General features: G+C 39.6%; 1 protein-coding gene across 2 annotated transcripts; it reads left to right on the top strand.

Annotated features, from left to right (window-relative positions):
* The first annotated feature begins 16 nt into the window (after positions 1-16).
* adgrg1 (adhesion G protein-coupled receptor G1) lies at positions 17-19,320 on the top strand. Of its 2 annotated transcripts, XR_005204769.1 has the most exons (16): positions 17-416; positions 8,731-8,803; positions 9,864-10,126; positions 10,295-10,481; positions 10,760-10,805; positions 11,094-11,187; positions 13,279-13,401; positions 13,610-13,726; positions 14,347-14,389; positions 14,509-14,615; positions 15,056-15,171; positions 15,278-15,537; positions 15,628-15,727; positions 15,817-16,091; positions 17,795-18,092; positions 18,142-19,320. XR_005204769.1 is itself a non-coding variant. In XM_037755848.1 (15 exons), the coding sequence occupies exons 2-15, from the start codon at positions 8,740-8,742 to the stop codon at positions 17,992-17,994; spliced, it is 1,995 nt and encodes a 664-aa protein (XP_037611776.1). In that variant the 5' UTR covers positions 17-416; positions 8,731-8,739; the 3' UTR covers positions 17,995-19,320. The 2 variants fall into 2 exon arrangements, 1 of the variants encoding a protein (XP_037611776.1); XM_037755848.1 differs by having other exon boundaries at positions 17,795-19,320.
* The last annotated feature ends 1,170 nt before the right edge of the window (positions 19,321-20,490 follow it).

The raw sequence follows: 20,490 nt of genomic DNA, 5'->3' as shown, positions 1-20,490 counted from the left end.
CAGCTCTGGTCTCTGGACTCACACCTCCTCCCGCTGACAGACAGTCTCTCTCCGAGCAGAGGCTGTGTGTGACGGCTCTAGTCCACGCTCCATGCCAGCGTCTGGTTCTTCTGACTTTCTATTTTAAAGATATCTTAACCCGTCTTCAGTCAGACGTCATTATTGACCTAGAAAACAGCACGTGAACAGGTTTCTTTTCTTCCTCTGGTCAACCTGAGTCGGTCTGTGTGGTTGACTGAGTCTGAGCGTCCATCCTGTGGTTGGCTGGTCTCTGCGGTGTTTTAACAGACTTTGTTATTCCTTACTGGCTCCAGTTTGTGGAACAGTGGGTGAAAGTTTAAACTGGAAGAGTTGGGCATCAGAAAAAAGTCTTATAAGACCAGAAACCTCGACTGCTGACAGGAAAAGTCCTCAAGGTAAGAACACACACACCCCAAAGAAAAACACTATTACTATAGAAACAACAACAGGCTACACTACCATATCTTTTACTTTCTTTATCTGCTTTTATTGTCTTGTGAAGCAACATCTGTTTTGAGAAGTGTTATATAAATAAATGTATTATTATTATTATTATTATCATATAACACTAATGCTAGAAAATGCATTGTCTGATATCCATTAGCACCATTATTTGAGACCTTTTTAAAAAAAAACATGTTAAATTATAAAGTTATTTAAATGTTTTGTTTTAAGAATATATTAATAACGATGTTATTAATTGAGTATCCTCTAGAATAGCACGATAATGAGGTGAACCTGATGCTGCCTATGTGTTTAATGTTCAGATATAGATTGATAAGCTATATAACTAATATTAAAATGTCCTAGTTTGCAGGCATCTATTGTTCATGTTAAATTTCAGTGCCCCAGTATATTTATTTTGACAATAAAATGTTTTTTTTAATGCTTTTGGGGGCTGGGGTCATGAAGGCATCCTTATCATCATTTACAGTAAATATCATTCTTTATAGTAACAGGCCCAGCTTTGCACCAACAAGCCTTGTGTGTTGTTTCATGAAGTGATGGTGTTTGGGTTCATATGGTGTTGAAAGGAAAGGGTAGAGACATCAAAGTCAGAGAGCAGGGCCTGTCAGGCTCTATACCTTGCTCTTCGTACAGCTGTTAGTATGTGGTTTCCTGACTGTGCCTAGATGTGCACAATCAAAAGACCTCACTCGGTAAAAAAAAAAAAAAGTGTGAAAAAAGGAAGAAGCTTGGCATTGCACCAGTTTAAACATTTGTAAACCATGCAGATCACATCATATTTTAAAACTGAAAGTGAGCAAAATGACGTGGTGGGGTTTTTTGTTTCTGAAAAGCTCCATGCCTTGAAATGCAAATATTGCACTGGACGTGTGACTCATTGCAGAAACTCCTATTGTGCTGACTTCATTTTTTCTCATAATGAGGAAAAGAAAGCCCCTGATGGCTAACTGGACCTCGTGACCTATACCTTAAGGCCACGCTGGGGGGTGATTTAGGCCCTAATAACATGCTGGCTTTTGTCTGTGCGTGCCTGTGTGTGTGTGTGTGTGTGTGTGTTGTTTTATTGATTTATTCGTAGCCCCAAAGGAAATATCTGCAGCATTCCACCTGCTCCTCCAATTTCCTCACAGAGGATGGCAAGATCCAGATAAAGGAACACATGCAGACGTGCACACGGCATCGCTACGGCGCTATCACAAAGAATGCAAGGTCCTAACACACAAATGTAGCCTAGGGAACATTCCACATCAGCCATATTACATCTACTCTTCCACTTCGAGTTGATACGTTTCTGTGCAGAGGACTTTGATGCTCATTCCCGCTTTGACACAGCTCCGCCAGGGGTTTTATTATAGCGTTTGTTGCATCTGGCAAGAAGAAAAAAGTCCAAGCTATTATGAATACTTTCAATTAGACGTCATGAGTCTCACTTTCAGAAGTGTCCTCAGACAGTATAGCTTCTCAGTGTGTGACTGTAACCTGCCGTTTTCACACGAAAGTCCTGAAGTGCTAAAGCTATGTGTTGTAAATCAACATGTTAAAACAGCAGCCACTGTATGCCAGCTGTTTATTGTGCCTCAGGAAAACAAATCTTATCATGCAACCATGTTGGCAGCAGTGCATTACATTGTAGCACAGGGCAAGACAAATGAAGACAACTTTTTTTCTGACCAGTTTCCTGGGTTGTGTTTTACTGTACTACAATGAATTTGATTCTGACCTTACTCTTGAAGGAATGCTCTTAAGAGCTGGAAAATAAACCCAGTAATTCAAAATACTATTTGAAAATATGTTTTCAAAGTGGTCTTTAACTTCTGTAACTGCCCTGTCATTTTGGAGTGTGTTTGTGCAGAGAGTGAAAGCTGTATGTGTGTGTGCGTATGTCTTTTAAGCATTGGCTTAAACAGCCTCCAAACCAGCCACTGATCTTTGACCCTTATTCACGCTCGCTGTCACTTCAGCTCTAAGGCCCGACAACAAAGAGCAGCTTTTGTTCCTTGAATTTCTCTTCCATGCACATTCTTTGCTCCTTCACTCTGCCGCTTGTGGAGAGGGATAAATGCAAACCGAAACTCTCGCAGGACAAAATCTAAACTACAAATTCAGTCTGCTGTAAATGCGGGTGCAAGATAATGGATGTAAACTGTTATTTGAGTCAGGCTTTGTTGTTAGTTGGACCAAAAAAGTGCTCTGCAAGCAACAACTTATTCCGAACAGTACTAATAAAGCGGACAATATTTCATTCAGGTGAGCCGTCAGCAACGTAGAAGGACAGACATGAAAAGCATTCGTAGAAAATGTGACATTCGGATGTCTTTGAGGAGGGCAGGAAGTGGTATTTTCAAGGTGCTGTACTGTACTGCAAACAGGTCATGTATGTCACACGATTGGAAAATGTAGCTGTAGCTTGAAAACAAAATCAGCCTTTTGATAGAATTCACAGTCAAATCTGCCAATTATCTTTTAATTATCTAGGCAATTTGGCCAACTGAAGCCTGTGGCATGATATTAGAAGGTGTGTCACAGCTCTGTCACAATGATGATGCTAACATGCTGATGTTTAGCAGGTATTACCATGTTCACCATCTTAGTTTTGTGTGTTAGTATGCCAGTGTTTGCATGCTAACAATAGCACCAAACACAAAGTATAGCTTTGCAGGTTTTTGGTCGTAAACCAAACAAACCACTGGACAAATTAAAAAGTTTGTCCCAATAACAGCGCTTGTGGAAAAGCAAGGTGATGACCAAATTCATGTCATGGCATTCCATCCAGTAGTTGTTAAGACATTTCACACAAACAAAAAAAAAACATGTGAACCTCATGGTGGTACTGTTGGAAAAGTCAGGGGATCACCAAAGCCAAAGTCAGTAGGGCTCATCCACTTATGAGTGTTTGTACAAAATTGTGTGGCAATACATCCAATAGTTGTGGCTAAATATGAAGATAAAAATGATACACCTCCATAAATAATAAATATTAAAATGGCTCAGACATTACTCAGAGGCTGTCACCCTTATCTACCGTCTGTGTCACGCATTGTTTTGGCTGCCATTCCACTTTGCACTGGGTCAAATAAGACTGACAGTGTGAGTCAGACCCCTATATGATGCAGAGATGAGGAAGACACATGGGAAATTTTACTGGAAAACACGAAAGCGACAGACTGTGGAGGACAGGGCCTGTCTCGTTCACACATGCGTGGGTTGCCGGAGTTATATGCATGCATGCACACACAAACAAGCATCAGGGCTCTACAGTATATTGTCATGTGTAGGAGTGACGAGTGCAATGAAGCAACAAGTTTCAGGATGAGTGTGGGCTCGTTACTGAAAAATGAGAAATGATAAGACTACGGGTGTGTGAACAGACTTCCAATCTGCGTCTCGCACACACATCCAGTTATGTCAGTCTTTGGTCAGCGCTTCTCACACACACACGCACCCACACACACATAAGAGCTGGGAAGTGAAAGAAAAGGGGAAATTCTTGCGCTGAATTGGTGCCTGGGTGCCGTGCGGGGACAATAGAGAGGGTGTGGGTAGAGAGAGAGTTAGTTTACATGTCATGCCAATTCTGCAAGTTGAAACGTGTGATAGAGGGGCGATTCTAGTGGTTTGAGTTGTAAATAAAGTTATGTTATCAAGACAGATGTTTATAGAGCACACATTTGCACTCATGCACATAATACACAAGGTTTTGTTTTTGTTGCCGATTGGGGACAATTTCGCCTTCTCTCAAACATTTCTAGAGAACTGAACCCTCCACTGTGTTTTCTCACTTGCTGCATATGGGTGTGGTGACAATTTCCTCAGTGCAACTAGAGTTCTTCCTCATCAATTCACCATCTATAGTCAAGAGAGCCGCGATGAGCAGGATCTGGTCGAGGCTGACGTGAGTCACACATTATTACCATGTGTGAATTCGCCAGCAGTGTGATGCTGAATGACTGTTATAGAATCTTGTTGTTGAGTTATGTGTCATCATTTTACCCCAAAACACGACTGTGTACTCCTGGTTTGGTCTAAATTTGGCCAGTGTGGACTTTGTTTTAAGTGTAGCTATCACAAGACCTACATGTAGGCAGTTCAACATCATTTCTGATCGCTCTTTGAAAACATCTAATTTTACATATACTCTCTTTGTCATTCGATCTTCTGTTGGAGGAATTTAGGATTGAGACAAAAATGTGTTAAAAAGCTTAAATGAAATCACTTGGCAGCTTTAAGACCCCATACAGAAATTGTATCATGTAGTTTTAGTGGCGTTTCAAGGTTCAAAGTTCTTCATTTGCCATTTGTCAATTCCAGCAAAGCAGTCATTGGTAATGAAAATCTTTCCTTCAACAATGCTCATAAAATATGTTTGTATAAAAGGGGAAGTCACACAAGTAAAAGTAAAAGCAAAATGATAATCTAAGGCATAAAATAGTGCAGTTAAAATATCGAGTTTAATACAAACATAAGAAAATATAAAATAGTTATGTAAAATATAACTATACAGACAGTATTTCAGATGGGAACACTGAATGTAAACAGGATGTATATGCACAATGAGAAGTTATATATGTACACAGAGTTGTGCACAGGAATATGTAATAATGAGAAGTACTACAAATATATATACAGAGGTGTAAACAGGATTGTATGTACTTTGTATATACTCTACTTTTATTACAGTATTTAATGCTACAGGTTGTTAGTGTCATGAATTTAGGTCGTTAGGTGAGTGACAAATGTTGTCAAAAATTTTGATTAAACTAATCAGGTCGGTTACTTTTTCAAAAAATCAAGTTCAAGACAGATGATTACAGATCTCATATTTTACTTTTTTAAAACCTTCCAACAATAGTCCGGGTGTTAATTTTGAATAAAAAGCGGTAAAAAGGTATATACAGTATACACTGAGACAACATAGGTATTAACAGTAAGAGATTTTGGTATGCCACTTATCCTGAGGTAGCTATCTCTTTACCATCAATTTGATGAATTACCTTGATTTTTCAGGTATTTATTTAGATGAATTAAGCAAAAAAAACATTCCCAATCAATTGGTATCCACAAACCGTTTCTCAGTTTAAAGTACAAAACAAAAAACACAAAAAAAAGTTTGCTCAGCTGTCATCAAAGTTTCATTCTTAGATCACATGATGGAAAAAGTGAGTCATCTATTGTTCGTGACAATAAACTCTACACACTCAAATTACTCAATTGAACTTCCAGAAAATGTTACTATATCAACATTATATATATTGATATTGCAGTATAACACTACATATACTGTGATTGTAGAATAAATCCACATTGCGCACCTGTACCTGATCGGTAGGTTTGTGCTGCGCTGTGTGTAGACCATGGTGCAACCAAAGCAAGTTTCTGCATGCCCATGAGTAGTAGACCGTCACCACATTTGCACGCTGCTTGGCTGTTTACTCTTTAAGTTATTGAGAGGCGGTCGGGCCTGAACCAATGTTTTTTTACTCAGGCATGATAGAGGTCACAGAATAATGATAATGATGTCCACTGTTGCTTGCTAAACCACTTCATTCTGCAAGAGGGTGCGTGTGCGTGTGCGTGTGTGTGCGTATACCAAATTAGTTCCATCATAAAACCACTGTGAAGTCGCACTATAACACCTTTATCCCCGAGCTTCTATTGTCGCTCTTGAATTATCAAAAAAGGAAGTGCCAAAACCACAAAGCACAAGTCATGCCGTGAAAATTTACAGAAGGTGCAGTTTCACATGATCTTTAACTGAAGTGAAAGCAGTCTATACCATATTAATTATAGTGTATTGCCCTTTTTTATTGTAGTATAGTATATTGCAGTATTTCACATATTAATATGCATATTAACAGATAATGTTAAGATAAGATAATGTTAATGTTTGGCTGTTTACTCTTTTAGTTATTGAGAGACGGTCAGGCCTGAACCAATTTTTTTTTACTCAGACATGATAGAGGTCACAGAATAATGATATAAGTCCACTGTTGCTTGCTAAACCACTTCATTCTGCAAAAGGGTGTGGTGCACCTTTATCCCCAAGCTTTTATTGTCGCTCTTGAATTATCAAAAAAGGTGGTGCAACCACAGTAAGTTTCTGCATGCCCGGGCATAGTAGACCGCCAATACATATGTACGCTGCTTGACTGTTTACTTCCAATGGCTTGCTGCATCGAGCAAAGCCCAACATTGGGTGCTGCGGCGAGCGAAGCTTCATACTGTCCTGTGTCGCAGCATAGACTGCTCTCTTCTCCGCTGGGAAACGACAGTTGGTGTAGCTCTATTGTCGTCCGGGTGGAAACAGTAGGGATTATACCTACTGTTCAGTTCCAGAAACAGGCTAAGATAACGAAAAGGGAATTTGTTTTTGAAAATTTGCATTTATCGAGAGAAATAGGGGAGAATTGTGACCCCGGGAGGAAACTGGGAGGAGGCGATGAAAAACGTTGGTCTCCCAAGAAAATCGTGAGGGTTGGCAAGTATGCTGACGGTCCATCCCTTCAGGCCACTCACCCAAAACTATCATTATGAACATAAACAACGAACATGACTATTGTTGGTGCTCAAAACACAGTCTTTGCAGTAAAATGCCCAAAATACAACCCTGTCTGTACAGTTTAATGCTTTGCATAATTACTGAGCCTGATCCTCCGTTCCATAGTGATACTTCTGCTGTGTGGAGTTTCCAGACAGCTTGTTGAAAGATTGCTATTCGCAGGGCACACGCTAGAATGCTATATCAGCTAAAGGTTAGGAAGCAAGATCAATGCTCCCAGGAGATTGATGTTATCACTGCTGCTGACTTTGTGTAAAGGACTTTGAAGCAACACCGCATTGCTCCTTGAAGTAGTTTGATTACAGTAAACGAGTGACTAACGCTGTTGAAATATTAAACTTTGAAAATATATGCAAGCCATCTGTTAAAGTGTTGAAGTGTTACATAGCGCAAACATTCACCGTAGCTTGTTGGTCTGTAAACATCCTTCCCTGTCTGTGTGTGTGTGTGTTTGTTTGTCTCTGAGTGGTTGTCCAAGGCTCAGGTCCTTCTGGAGTATCAGGTGTGTCTTTCTGCGTACATAGTTATAAATAGCCGACTGACCCCCCCTAGGCTATGCAGCTTGATACGTTTCTCTCTGATTCTTTTTTGTCTGTCTTTTTCTTTCCATTGCTGCCTTTCTGCTTCTGTCTGTGGTTCAACGTCTTGTGATGTTGAGACCAGGAAAACCGCGACTGCTCTGTTCCCCTTCAAAATCAGCGTCTGCATCTCTACACACCCGCCTCTCAATGTCACACAAACGCATTGTGTTGCACTGTAACTCCACACAGACGTATATGCAGTGTTTATTTGTCTTATTTTAAATTACAAGGTGTGACCAACCTTGGGTGAACGTACCAGTGCTGTGATAAAGCTGGCAGTAAACCTGGAACGTCTGTGTGATGACAGCTGTCTGGAGTGACTTGGCATGTATTCGCCAGAAACTGAAAATGACAGAAATGTGTTCGCGTGTGTGTGGTTAATTGACACATGCTGTGTTGTAACACTCAGTAACACACACATGATTCTTAGTAAGTCTAATATGATGCGAAGTGGTGTTGTTTCAGGGAAATCTAGATTGTCTTCTCTTCGATTTTAAACACTGTCATGTCTGCGGTGTATTGAAATTGAAACAGTCAACATCAGCTGTTACTTTTGTCCTTGCATCGAGAAAAATCAACTTGGGTGACGGAAAGACTGAATTGTTAGTGAGTGTTTGTGGGGATGTGGGATGCGTGTGCCAGTTAAAGGGAACTACTGTTTCCATTGATAACAGCGCAGAAAGGTCCCTGTGTGTATTTTGAGCATGAACTCATTTGTATTCATGGATAAGAGAGTGTAGATAACAAGGCAGGCGTTCCTCGTAGGAAGGGTATCATTAAATAAAACGTGTGTTATGTCAAACTTATGCTGCCTCTAGATATGGACATTTTGTTTTATATAGGAAGTGTGTTTGCACATAGAAAGAATGTAAGCGGTATGCTTGTGTTTCATTGAAATTCACCCTTTACAGTTATTATCTGGCAGCAAATGCACACAGTGCTTTTTTTTTTTTTTTAAATTGAATCCTCCCCTTTATCAGCAGGTTTCAGTGGTGGGGTTTCTAATTTGCTGACTGACTGCTCTGCCTGCCAAACGGAGAAATAATCTATGGAGATGTTCCTCTTTTACAACTGCATTTCTCTTTCTTTGTTTCCCAACGGCAGTTGTTACCAATGGAGCTCCGACTGACAGATAATCTGAGGTTTGCGTTCATCTTGATCATCCTCTTCTCTAGAGGTAAGATAACCACACTGGAAAAAAAAAACACCCTTATCTTAAGTGTCTCTCTTAGCTCCACTCTGCCTGTTTCTGTATGCGGTGTATGTTGTCTTCCGTTGAGACATTCAAATACAACATAATAGAAACTTCAAACCTCTGTGGAGTAGATGATCGGATTAGATTTGTGAGCTTTTGCAATGTGCATTTGCATGTCTGTGAACAAAACACAGCGACTTCAAACTGCTTAAATTTCTTCTCTGTATGTACATATAAGTAACAGTATTATGTTTAAGATTTCATGGTAAGTGTAGCATTGTGGGTATTAAGCACCTAAAGTGCCTCCTAAACGTGAAAATATTCTGCCGACACAAGGAAAATTCATCTTGCCACCAATGCAGTTTCACTTGGCCCGAGAACTGTGTGAATGTCAGTATCTTGAGGCAAGGCAGGATGTATGGGCTCTACTGAGGGTCAATAAGACTTCTATTGGAAAAGAGTTGGCAACACTGGGTTGGGTTTTTTGTTTGGATCATTTTTTTAAATCTAGTGTACTCTTGCTAGTTTCTCAAGATCACCGACCCTGCCTTTAAGATCATATCTGTTGTTGTACATCGCCCTTTTTAAGCCTGTGTAAAAACTCTGCTGCAAGAGTACAGACTTGGCGCAGAAAGCAGACTGTGAAACACCAGATGCATGCACAAGTCAAATTTTGCACTCCAGTGTCGCAGACAGGGTTCTGACGAATTTGGATTTTTCCTGAGGCGCATTGAGTTCCCCTTAGCAACGGTTTGTCATTTTGGTAACTCGCTGCACACCGCCATGGGAAGACATTTGTACTGTAACTTTGGAGATGAGGATTTTTTTTTTCTGAATGTAAATTTACAAGTCCAAAATCTCATTTGAGCCTGTAAGAATATTGGAACATTTTTTGTAGTGTGAGCTCATCCGTATTGTTTGTTTCAGTATTGCGTTTACAACTCTCATTTAGATTGAATGTATTTAAAAAGCATTATACTTCAAGGAAAACCAGACATCAAGCCACTTTTTGTCAATGTGTGCTGATCTTTGTTTCCTTCAGGTTCAAGTGAAAATGACCAGGACTTGAAGTTTTGTGGCACCTGGCGCCATGGCAAGGCCCCCCTCAGCCTGAACGTCAACCTCTCCCCAGGCTGTAGTAATATCTCAATCTCAGCTAATCAGAGCTCTCTGTCCATCAATGGGAAGATCACAGCTCAGTGTAAGCGGTCGGATGTGATTCCCCTCGAGCAGCTTGGACTTGATTCAGAGGAAACTCCATTCTGTCTCTACTGGGAGCCGCTACTGGACCAGTTGCAACTGGAGGTAAATCAGATAAAGGAGGCAATATGAGGATATGTTGAGGAGTTTTCATGGAGTGGAACATCTAAGGACTAAGACTTAGAGAAGACATTGCTTTTTTCTGCCTTTTCAAAGCTGTCTCAAAGTTAGAGGATGGCATGACTCATCAGTTTCTCATATTTTGTCGTACAGGTCGGAGGAAAGAACCTCACTCTGTGCTGGCCTGCCAGCATGCATGGCTCCTGCTGCACTGATCTGTCTAATGGTGCCAAAGCACCCGAAGCATCCTACGGCATCGCCAATGGGGCGATCAAAGATGATCTCTCTACACACAAAACACTGACAGCCTACATGTTCAAAGGAGAGTCCGTCGACTGCAGTAAGAGACAATGAATTTTATCTCTAAATGGAATATATTTAGTAAGATGAAGGTTTTACTAATTGTACTTAAATTGAAGATTTTCTGTATTATTTTCTACTCCTATAAGTCAGTGTTTCCACATCGATTGTTAAAATCTCCTTAAAACATAAATACTCAAAACTTGATTCAACCCAAACTACAAGGATGATACCAATCGACTTTAGAGTCAGATTTATGTTCAAGTCAGTTTAAAGTTCAACATGTCAAATTCAAAACTTTTTTTTTTTTTTTTGCAGAAGCATTATGTGATCAACGGAACCAGGGATCCACCCAAGTCAACATGTAATTTCCTTTCTCCTTTTTCTCAAACGAGCCATCACATTTACTGTCGACGTAGCATGTTGGTGTTTGTGTCAACATCCTTTTTCACATGACTTTGTCTTAATTGCTGAGGCCACTGTTGTGAAGCTTTAAGTAATCAAGGGAGCTTTGACTACAAACAGGAAGCCAAACTTAATACTATGTCAGGGTGGGAGGGGGGGGGGTTACAAAAGTAAGCTTGCTTCTTTTAAAAGACCATCTGATGCCACAGTTTTTAACGTACTATCATGCTGCTGTGTGTTTGTCCAGGGCTGGTACGGTGGTGAATATTGAGCATCCGTGCGCCCGCAGCTCGGAGGTGGAGATGAAGGAGGATAATAGAGTCTACAACGTCACATCGCCTGTAAGACTTACACACAAAAAAAGAGTTAAAGTTTGCTCAGTTGTTTTGGAATTGAGCTGAGGTTCAAAGTTCATTCTTGACCTTGCAAAAGGCAGCCGAGAAAACAAACTCACCACAAGGTCCATTTAGTAGCTTTCAATCACATCATCATATACAGTAAACTGCTGTTTCTTGAGTCGAGAGTAAACTTTGAGCTTCATGATTTACACCGAATAGTCTCGGGTCATGTGTTAACCTACGCTGTAGCCTACGCAGACCACATCAGCAAGATTGTGACCACACTGGATCCGTCTTCTTTGCGTTTTAGCTGCATATTCAAAACTGAAGCGTGATTCCTCTGAGTCACAAACAGAAACTGAATTACATCCGTTATTTATGCTCTTATTCATGTTTTGCTGGGACCGTAGAATAAAAGGGAAGTTTCATAGGCAATCCTTCATAACACGGATCATTTCTTAGTCAGTGACTTGATAACTTAATGCTATTCCTGTAGCTAGTTTTGTTTAGGAAAAGATGAAATAAGAAGTTAAAATGTCCTCTTTAGTGGCAGCAATGGATAGAAAGAAAGCATTCCTGGTTAGAGATGGACAATTAAAGATTCTCTCAGTTCACATTCAAAGTAATTAACTGATTCAGAAATTAACTCACATACATATTGATTTATTCACTCAGTCTATTTCCCGGTCTCGACCAAAATGATTCAAATAAGGGTGCAATCTCTAGATTTTATAAAGGCCTTATGACAAAAAAAATGTCACACTACACAATACATTAAAGAAAAATGGGAAAGAGAAGGTAATCTTTCAGTATCAAATGAGGACAGGCTGGATGTGTGTAAGTTTCAGTAGAAATGCACCAACTCTCACGTGCGAAGGGAGTTTGGGTCAAAGTGTTTTATTGGGTTCTTTATTACACCGAAGCAGAAAGCACATTTTCCTGGAGGGGGATGCCAAATGTTGGAGACACTATGGGTTTCGGGAAGCAAATCACTGATAAGTTGAGACCTGAATCACTGGCATATATTTTGGGAGTGTCTAGTGATAGGACCTTTCTGGGCAGAGATTCAAAAACAAGACGTCCTGATGAATATATGTTTGGCATTTTAATATCCGCTTGTAAAAAAGGGCTCACGAGGCGCTGGTTACTTCCCCACACGATACAGTAGTGGATCAATATGTAGTATGTTATGGAAAAGATTATTGTTTTTTTCTTTGTTTTCAGAAAGATGTGTTTATTAAATTCTGGACTAAGCGGGTCAAATATGTAAGGTCCTTAGAGACAGATTTTGTGGAAGAATCGAATGAATGACCCTGTAATGTTGTCTTAGTCTAGCAAACATGAAAAAGAAAATCTGTGGACAGCAGAGGAAATAAAACTACTTTTGTCCTGAGGTATATTTTGCAATTTATATTGCTATCCCAAAATAAATAATCTCAAAGTCTATTTCCCCCCTAGTGGTGGACAGAAGACATTGCATTGCCTTGTCTACTCCACACTAATAACACAGCTCAACTGAGTAGGCAGTTCACTCCTGAGACTGTGCTTGTCCATTTTTAATCAGGGCCTTACTTTATAGCAGGTTTTTAACCCAGTGAATGAGTAACTGTGTTAACATTTTCATTCAAGTCGAGGGCGGTGGTGATTTAGTTGAAAAAATAGGTGAGAGGTTAACCACATGAAAGGGAATGATAGCAGCATTTTAACTGACAAGTAGAGGAGGGATTTTTGAAAGCTGACATTTTTTCCCTCCAAATTATCTTAAAATAGGATAATTTGTGTAAGTACCCAGCAATCCACATGCAGATCTGCTACAGTAATTACAACAGCATGGGGCTGTGATGCTCACTCACAGGAAGAGCGGCCGGGCGGTTCAAGTCGTGGATTTACCTCAAAATTTAAAAACATTTTATTTTGGTGACGTTATCCTACATCCTGTATTTAATGGAATAATTAAGAGTTGATGCTCGGTTTATGGATAGTGGTTTTCCTGTTCACTTTTTATGTATTGACTTGAAAGTGAGTTGACCCGAACCCTGGGCATGTCATGTCTAACTGTGCAATGTTGTGGTCCTTTCTCTGTGTATATTCCAGGCCACTGAAGGTGTTTCTGCAGAGTCCGCTACCACTGTCCATCTCCCACCTGCTCTAAAGCAAGCTGCAAAGACGACTAACAAAGTAGTCTGCACTTTCTTCAAAAACAACTCGCTGTTCCAGGTAAGGCTCTGTTTGCCCTAAGTCAACACGGGCAGCCGAGAAGAGATGTCGGCATGACTACACGGCACCTGCCATTTTTTCTTGATCCAAGCTTAGACTTTGAAATAATACACCAATTCTACCTATATGACATCTACACTGAAATACTTATATCAAGGGACAGAGATAACGATGTGTGTGTGTGTGTGTGTGTGTGTGTGTGTTCTAGGAGGGTCCCAAGGAGGTCAAGATTATTGATGATGTGGTGGAAATCACGATGGAGAACGAGATCATCACTGATCTGTCGGAGCCAATTAGGATTGGCTTTCACCATAATGTCATATCTGTAAGTTTGTGTACTTTTTGTCTGTACAAGCGTGATCAGTGTCCACATTGTATTGTCTAAATCTAGTCTTTTAAATTGATTTAAAAAATACTGGAATCTGGTGCACACTAGAAAAAAAATCTCCCATCCAAAATAAAGCAAGATGTTGATGTTGCATAGATTGAAATTCATTATTTTGGTTATTTAATTTTTCGCAAACTCCTCAAATGTGGGTTTGCTGCAGACACTGCAGAAAAAAACAACCAAGACGCTCTTTTTCAGCTCCATGACGTCTGTGTCAAGCTGTCTACCTCAAAAACAGAGAACACACAAAAACCACTTGATGGTTTTCTTACCTCACATCTCGCGCAAACATTGTACACTCAGGTCTTTTGCTTCCTCTCTGCAATGCACACACGCACGTAAACCCACCGTCTAGTGTCGTACCCAATCTGCTTTACTATTACGCTGTGACTTGAACTATCTGTGGTGATGTGTTGACACCCAGAAAGCCAGACTTTGCAGTTTACGGTGAATCAAACGATGCAGTAGTTACTTACAAAATGTTGGATATGAATAAAAATGCGCAGCATCCTAATGGGAAGTGACAGCTCACATCTCTCTCTCCCTTTTTATTTCAGAAAATGTATTCAAGGAAGTGTGTTTCATGGGACACCAGAAAAGGTTGGAACCAATCTTATAAGCAATATTCATTCAACATATATCTATATTTGTCTATTAATTTACTGTAACTCCCATAGATGGTAATTAAGTATGTTTAAATCTGCATGTTCTTTGTGTAGATCCGTTGCAGGTCAATTGGTTGGTGGATGGATGTGAGACACAACAGAAAGGAGAAGAACACACCGAGTGCCTCTGTAACCATCTGACTTACTTCAGTGTACTAGTGGTGAGACATGCAGCAGATACACTGCTAATTTTACACAGGAAACAAAAAAATATGTTAGTTGATTAATTTATTTATGCATCTCTGTTTTTATTTCTGTATTTATTTGTTTATTCCTGTATTTATTTATTTATGCATCTGTTTTTATTTCCGTATTTATTTATTTATGCATTTCTGTTTTTATTTATTTATGCATTTCTGTTTTTATTCATTTATTCCTGTATTTATTTATATATATATTTATTTATTGTAATTTTCCATTCTCCATACACAGCATTATTAATATTTACATTAATGACCTAGACAAAACAACATCTAGACATCATTTTACACACATACAGACACTATCACACATATAGAAATAGAAATAAAAATATACACGCTCACATTTTGGTGTATGAAGGCCCCTGTCGCTCTGCTCATTGCTTTGTGTGCCCTGACAGCAAATGGAGCCTCGCCCAGTGCGCCACCTCCTGGCACTGACCGCCATTACATCTCTGGGCTGTGCAGTATCCGTGATCAGCTGTGTCGCTCTCATCATTTATCTCTGCAGTAAGAGGTAATGCTTCTTTTTGAGGGCTTATGTAGTTTATAAAAAAAAAAGATAAATCATTTTTTAACAATGAAGTAACCGACTCATTTCCGTCCCACTGTCCTTCTAATAGGCGATCTAAGGAGCAGTCCATACCCATCCACGTGGGCTTAGCCGTGTCCCTCGCCATCCTCAATCTGCTCTTCTTCTTTACTGGCGTCCTGGCCAACGTGGGAGGGGAGAGTTTGTGCGTCTGGGTCGGTGCAGGTCTCCACTACGCCCTACTCAGCTCCTTCACCTGGATGGGCATAGAGGTTTTCCACACCTGCTGGTTGGTCTACATGGTTTTCAGCCCCTCCCCGAAGCCCTACGTATGGAACCTGATCGGCTTCGGTGAGCGTGTGAAGTAATATTCCTAAAACTGTACTTCATGGCACATTAACATGATATTAATGTGTGACCTTTAAAAAATCCTTTTTCCAGTTGCTCCTGCTGTTCCCATAATCATCTTGGCTTCAGTAGGGGACATATATGGACTGAGAGAGGTGGTGCCAAGCGATGACGTCTCCAATCCTTATCTGATGTGAGCAAGATTATTTGGATATTTGCTGTGGAGAAACATGCAATAGTGCCTGGAGAGTGTAAATCACAAAGTGCATTTGGTGTTTCCAGGTGCTGGATGAAAGCGAACCACAAGGCCATGCTGGCCCACTATTTCACCAATATGACAGTCCTGGCCGTCCTGGTGTTCTCGGGCATCGTGATGCTCATCGTGGTCTACATGGAGATCCGTAACAGGGATGAATGGAAGAAGAACCGTGTGGCTTTCTTCAGCATCTGGGGCCTCAGCTGCCTCTTTGGGACAACTTGGGGTCTGACCTTCCTCAACTTGGGACCCCTCTCTGACTTCGTCCTCTTCCTCTCCTGCATCCTCAACTCTTTTCAAGGTTTGTGCTTGTGGTGTTACTGTGCCAGTTTAAAACACATAGACTTCAGTCAGTCCGGATTGCACTTGGGGGTTTATATTTTGTTGTTATACTCAGCTGTCAGCTTCTATCAAATGGTGTGGACTACTTTGTATTTTTCTCATTTAGAAGAGGACAGAGACAGATACTTACATTGTCACCCATTATACTCTGTGACTAGACTTTAAATGGCATTGTTGTCTCCTAGGCAAATATACTGATCTAAAAAAAGACTGGAAAAAAGACTTTTGCTCCATATTTGTGTAATTGTATCATCATCTTATCATTACCGCCTTTGCAGAAGGTTTAACTATATATAGCCAGAGGGTATTTTCATTGTTGGCTCAGAGATTGGTGACTGTATTTGGAGGCCAGTGGTCCATTGTATCAGTGTGGGAATGAGACAATGGCCGTGGTTAATCAGGGCCTTCTGTTTCTGGTGCCTATCAGAAGAAAAGCTGCTTCCTCTCACATGCAGGGCACTTGTTTTGGGATTCAGGTCTCAACTTATTAACCCCATTTATGCTGCACATTGGTTCAGTAAGAGAACTTTCAATGCCAACTGGCTAACGTGTGACAGTTTAATGATGTGACTGCATAGGCTTACCTGTACAGTATGCATGGCCCTGTATTCACAGTTGTTCCATTTGAGTTTTATAGAAGGTGGACGCTGTATTATGAGCTAACTTTATGCACACAAACATTACACTAAGCATGTAAAGAAATACTTAGACATTTTGGGAAATACGCTTATCTGCTTTCTTGCTGAGAGTTAGATGAGAAGATCAATATCACTCTCATGTCTGTACTCTTGCTTAGCTTAACATAAAGGGTGGAAACGGGGAAACAGCTTGCCTGGCTCTTTCCAAAGGGAACAAAATCCATGTGCCAGCACCTCTAAAGCTCTCACATTTTATTTTTAATTACTTAATCCTTACAAAAACCATAGTGTAGGTTGGGGTTTTATGGGGATGTGCCAGACTATTTCTTGGCTGGGCTGTAGCTTTAGTTGACAGATTTAGCGGATAGATATAGATAAATGGAGTGGTAGTGATCTTTTCATCTAGAGAAAATCGTATAAGCATGTTTCCCAAAATATTGAATTATTACTCTTTCATAGTAAAATATCATAAGCAAAGCAGATTTGGAAAAAGGTCAGGGTCCAAATGACAGTGAAACTGCTTTAGCATATCTCTAAAGGTAAAACAATTGCTGTTCTAAAAGACCTGATCAAAGCAAAAGCAACAACATCTTCTGCACTGTATATGCACAGTAGTGTATAGATAGCAGATATTAGATGTGTATAGATGGTCAGTTAATCAAATGTTGTCTCATATTAAATCTTATAAACCTAAAACCTAAAGTGATAAAGATTAAGCTGGCAGATAAAATTGTTCCTTATCAACAGAGCAAATCTAAAATGTAGCTGAAACTCTCACAGTCTCAGTGCAGTAGAGTCTTGGAAATGTTAGGATACACATACCAACAACTGACTATTACTATATATTTTGATTTGAGAAAATCCTTTCAACCTTAGATTAGTTTTGGAAACAGATGAAGTTATCTATTCCTGTTGAAAGAACGTTTATCTTGTTTTAAATTAGACTGCAATCACATAAAGTATCGAAATAGATGGAGAAAACAAAGGAATGACTCATAACTTTGGTTCTGGTCTGTTCCCCCAGGTTTCTTCCTGATGCTGCGGTTCTACGTGCTGGACCGGATGAGGAAACATGCTGGTGGCTCTGCTCTACGCAGCTCCAGCACCGGGTCTACCAGGCAACAAATGCTATCGGCCCCGGAGAAGTTAGATGGACATCAAAGCTGCAGCAGTCGAGCTATCTATTCTTATCAAAGTAAATATCAAAATGGAGAAGAACTTTAAACTGTAGATTGATGCACTGTATCTTCAGCTGAATTTCTGTTGTCGGGCGTGGCGGTAACTGCTGAGTGAAGTGACATCCCACAACTGAAGACAAAAAGCAGTGAGCGAGCTCTCCGCACAGCCTACACCTCTCATTCTTCTGGTATCCTCTGGCATTAAACATCACAGACCAACTGTGGTGGTAAACACACATTCACAGACACCGCCAGCTTACCAAGCTAATTGGGCTTAATCAGTCATTCTTGTGGGTGCAAATTGTGTTCATTAGTCATCTCATGAGGTGAAGAATTACCAGATTTTTTATCCTTTTTTTTGGGGCATTAATTGATTTTTGTTTAATTTGAGCTACAGATTGAACGTGGATGGCGATTATCTTAATATAATGAATGAACGCCTTGCTGGAAGTACTTTTAATCAACATCATTCACTTTGCAGTCAAAACTGGTTAAATAAAACGTGATTACTTGATCTCATCTTCTCTGGGACAGTGGAGAAGAAATGACACCATCACTCAGGAACTCATATATACAGGCCTGGAGCCTGTATTTGTATAATACCTAGACTGGATCTAGTTACAGAAGGGAAAGAATTTATTAAAGATTTTAAATTGTAAGCTGGATATAGCTTTATTTCCAGACAGGGACAACGTGGCTATGTTAAATGATTGCGAGTTACTGTGCTGTGATTTCCATTCAATTGTCTGCAAAGAAATATGATACGTTATCGAAGCTTTCCTCCAACCTTAGATAAGCTTTTTATTTTTTATTTTGTACTGTGTAAGTGTTTGTTTTACAGCTAATTTATAGTCTTTTTAGCACTTTAGATTTTCAATCTTTAAAAAAAAAAAAGTATTTAGAACCTCAGTGAGTTGTCTTTTTTATTGTTTTGCATAGAAGACATTTCATATACGGTATGTGCACACAACAAAATAATAGCTGAATGTTTTATAATAGATGACTCCATATTTGTTTTTTCCAGGCCACATTCAGACCTTCAGTCAACATAATTAAAAAACTGTAATAATTATCAGGTCTTCATCTTCAAAATGGCTCGATTTGCGTTTAAACTGAGTTAATTTAAACCATATCTGGTTGGCAGAATGTGGTCCAATTTTAGAATAAAAATGTCATATACCTGTATATATCATTTTGTTGAATAAGACATTTATTTCATCTCCAGCAGAACCCAAGAGAGTTTCTAGATACTGTGATATTTGCACTTCTTTTTTATTTTCTAAGGTGAACATGTACGTCACTCAAATGATTGTGTATGGTTGAGTTTTTGTGGATGTAAATATAGTATTAATAAAGATCTTTTTGGTTAAAAGGAATGTCAGTGTGTGTTTGTCTAAAGATCTTTTTGGTTAAAAGGAATGACTGTGTGTTTTTGTCTAGAAGTGAGTGTGCACCAGTGCAGAGTAAGCACATTTGAAGTCTGCTGTTTTCCTGCTCAGTCGTCCCTCCTTCTTATCTCCGCCTGTGTGTTTCCTCCCTGGAGCTTTTTAGATGTCTAGTTCTCTTCACAAACATGCGGCTCGTTTTTTTTTTATTGCCATGGTAAATATTTTCCTAAGGTGGGAAACTGGGGCTACCTTCCAGCAAGTCCCTGCTCTTTATCCATTATGCATTCAAATGTATGACTAAGAATGGCTCCTGTACTTCATGCACCCATGCCAACACATTGTTGCATTTGTGTTGTGCTCTGCAAAACCCTAGTTTGTCGCTTGTGCGTGCGTGTAAATCTGTTTCACCACCACTGACACTTCACTAACGTGATAATAGCACATACTGTTCAAGGGCCCATCCCCTCGGCCCCATGTTCCTAGCAGGACTGCTCTAATTACATGTCTATTCTTCACTAGCAGTGCCAGGCCTAAGGGAACTCTCATGGGACTGTTTATGGTAATATAATAGAGAGAACTTGATGAGGGGGAAATGGCAAATCAGACAATAACAACATTATGATAATAAAAAAGCAATTCAATGTTGACTTCCAGTGTGCTTATAGTGAGCTTACACTATATGGTATTCTATCTGTGCCAACATATTTCAAGATTCTTGTGGCGACAAGGTTTTAGGTAACACAAACTTCATGGTAATTAGGTGATAACTAGCCTATTTGAAATTTCTTTGGAATTACTGCTAAATTACCCTAATATCAACCTCAACATTTTTATCGAAAATTACTTTATTATAAACATTATTTAATAATCATATTCTGCTATTTTATTCAATAGCTGGTAATTTATTTAATACATTTCCAGGAAAAGAATACAAAGTTAATTTTTATTATTTCCATGTCCGCTGATAAATAGATTATAATTAGCAAATAACTTACTACATTTTTTTTTTTTTAAAACTCCCTGAATAATGACATTAATGACATTAGCTACCAGGTTACATTTGTGTAGACAATAAGTCACACAATGGTGAGATTTGTGCCTGATCAGAAGTGTCTTCTATTAGTTTTCCACCTCCGATGAAGAGCAGACACTTC

The sequence above is a fragment of the Sebastes umbrosus genome, chromosome 2 (assembly GCF_015220745.1).
Source record: "Sebastes umbrosus isolate fSebUmb1 chromosome 2, fSebUmb1.pri, whole genome shotgun sequence".
NCBI classification, from domain to species: domain Eukaryota; kingdom Metazoa; phylum Chordata; class Actinopteri; order Perciformes; family Sebastidae; genus Sebastes; species Sebastes umbrosus.
Note: the sequence above shows the minus strand (reverse complement) of the source record. Positions and strands in the feature narration are given on the sequence as shown.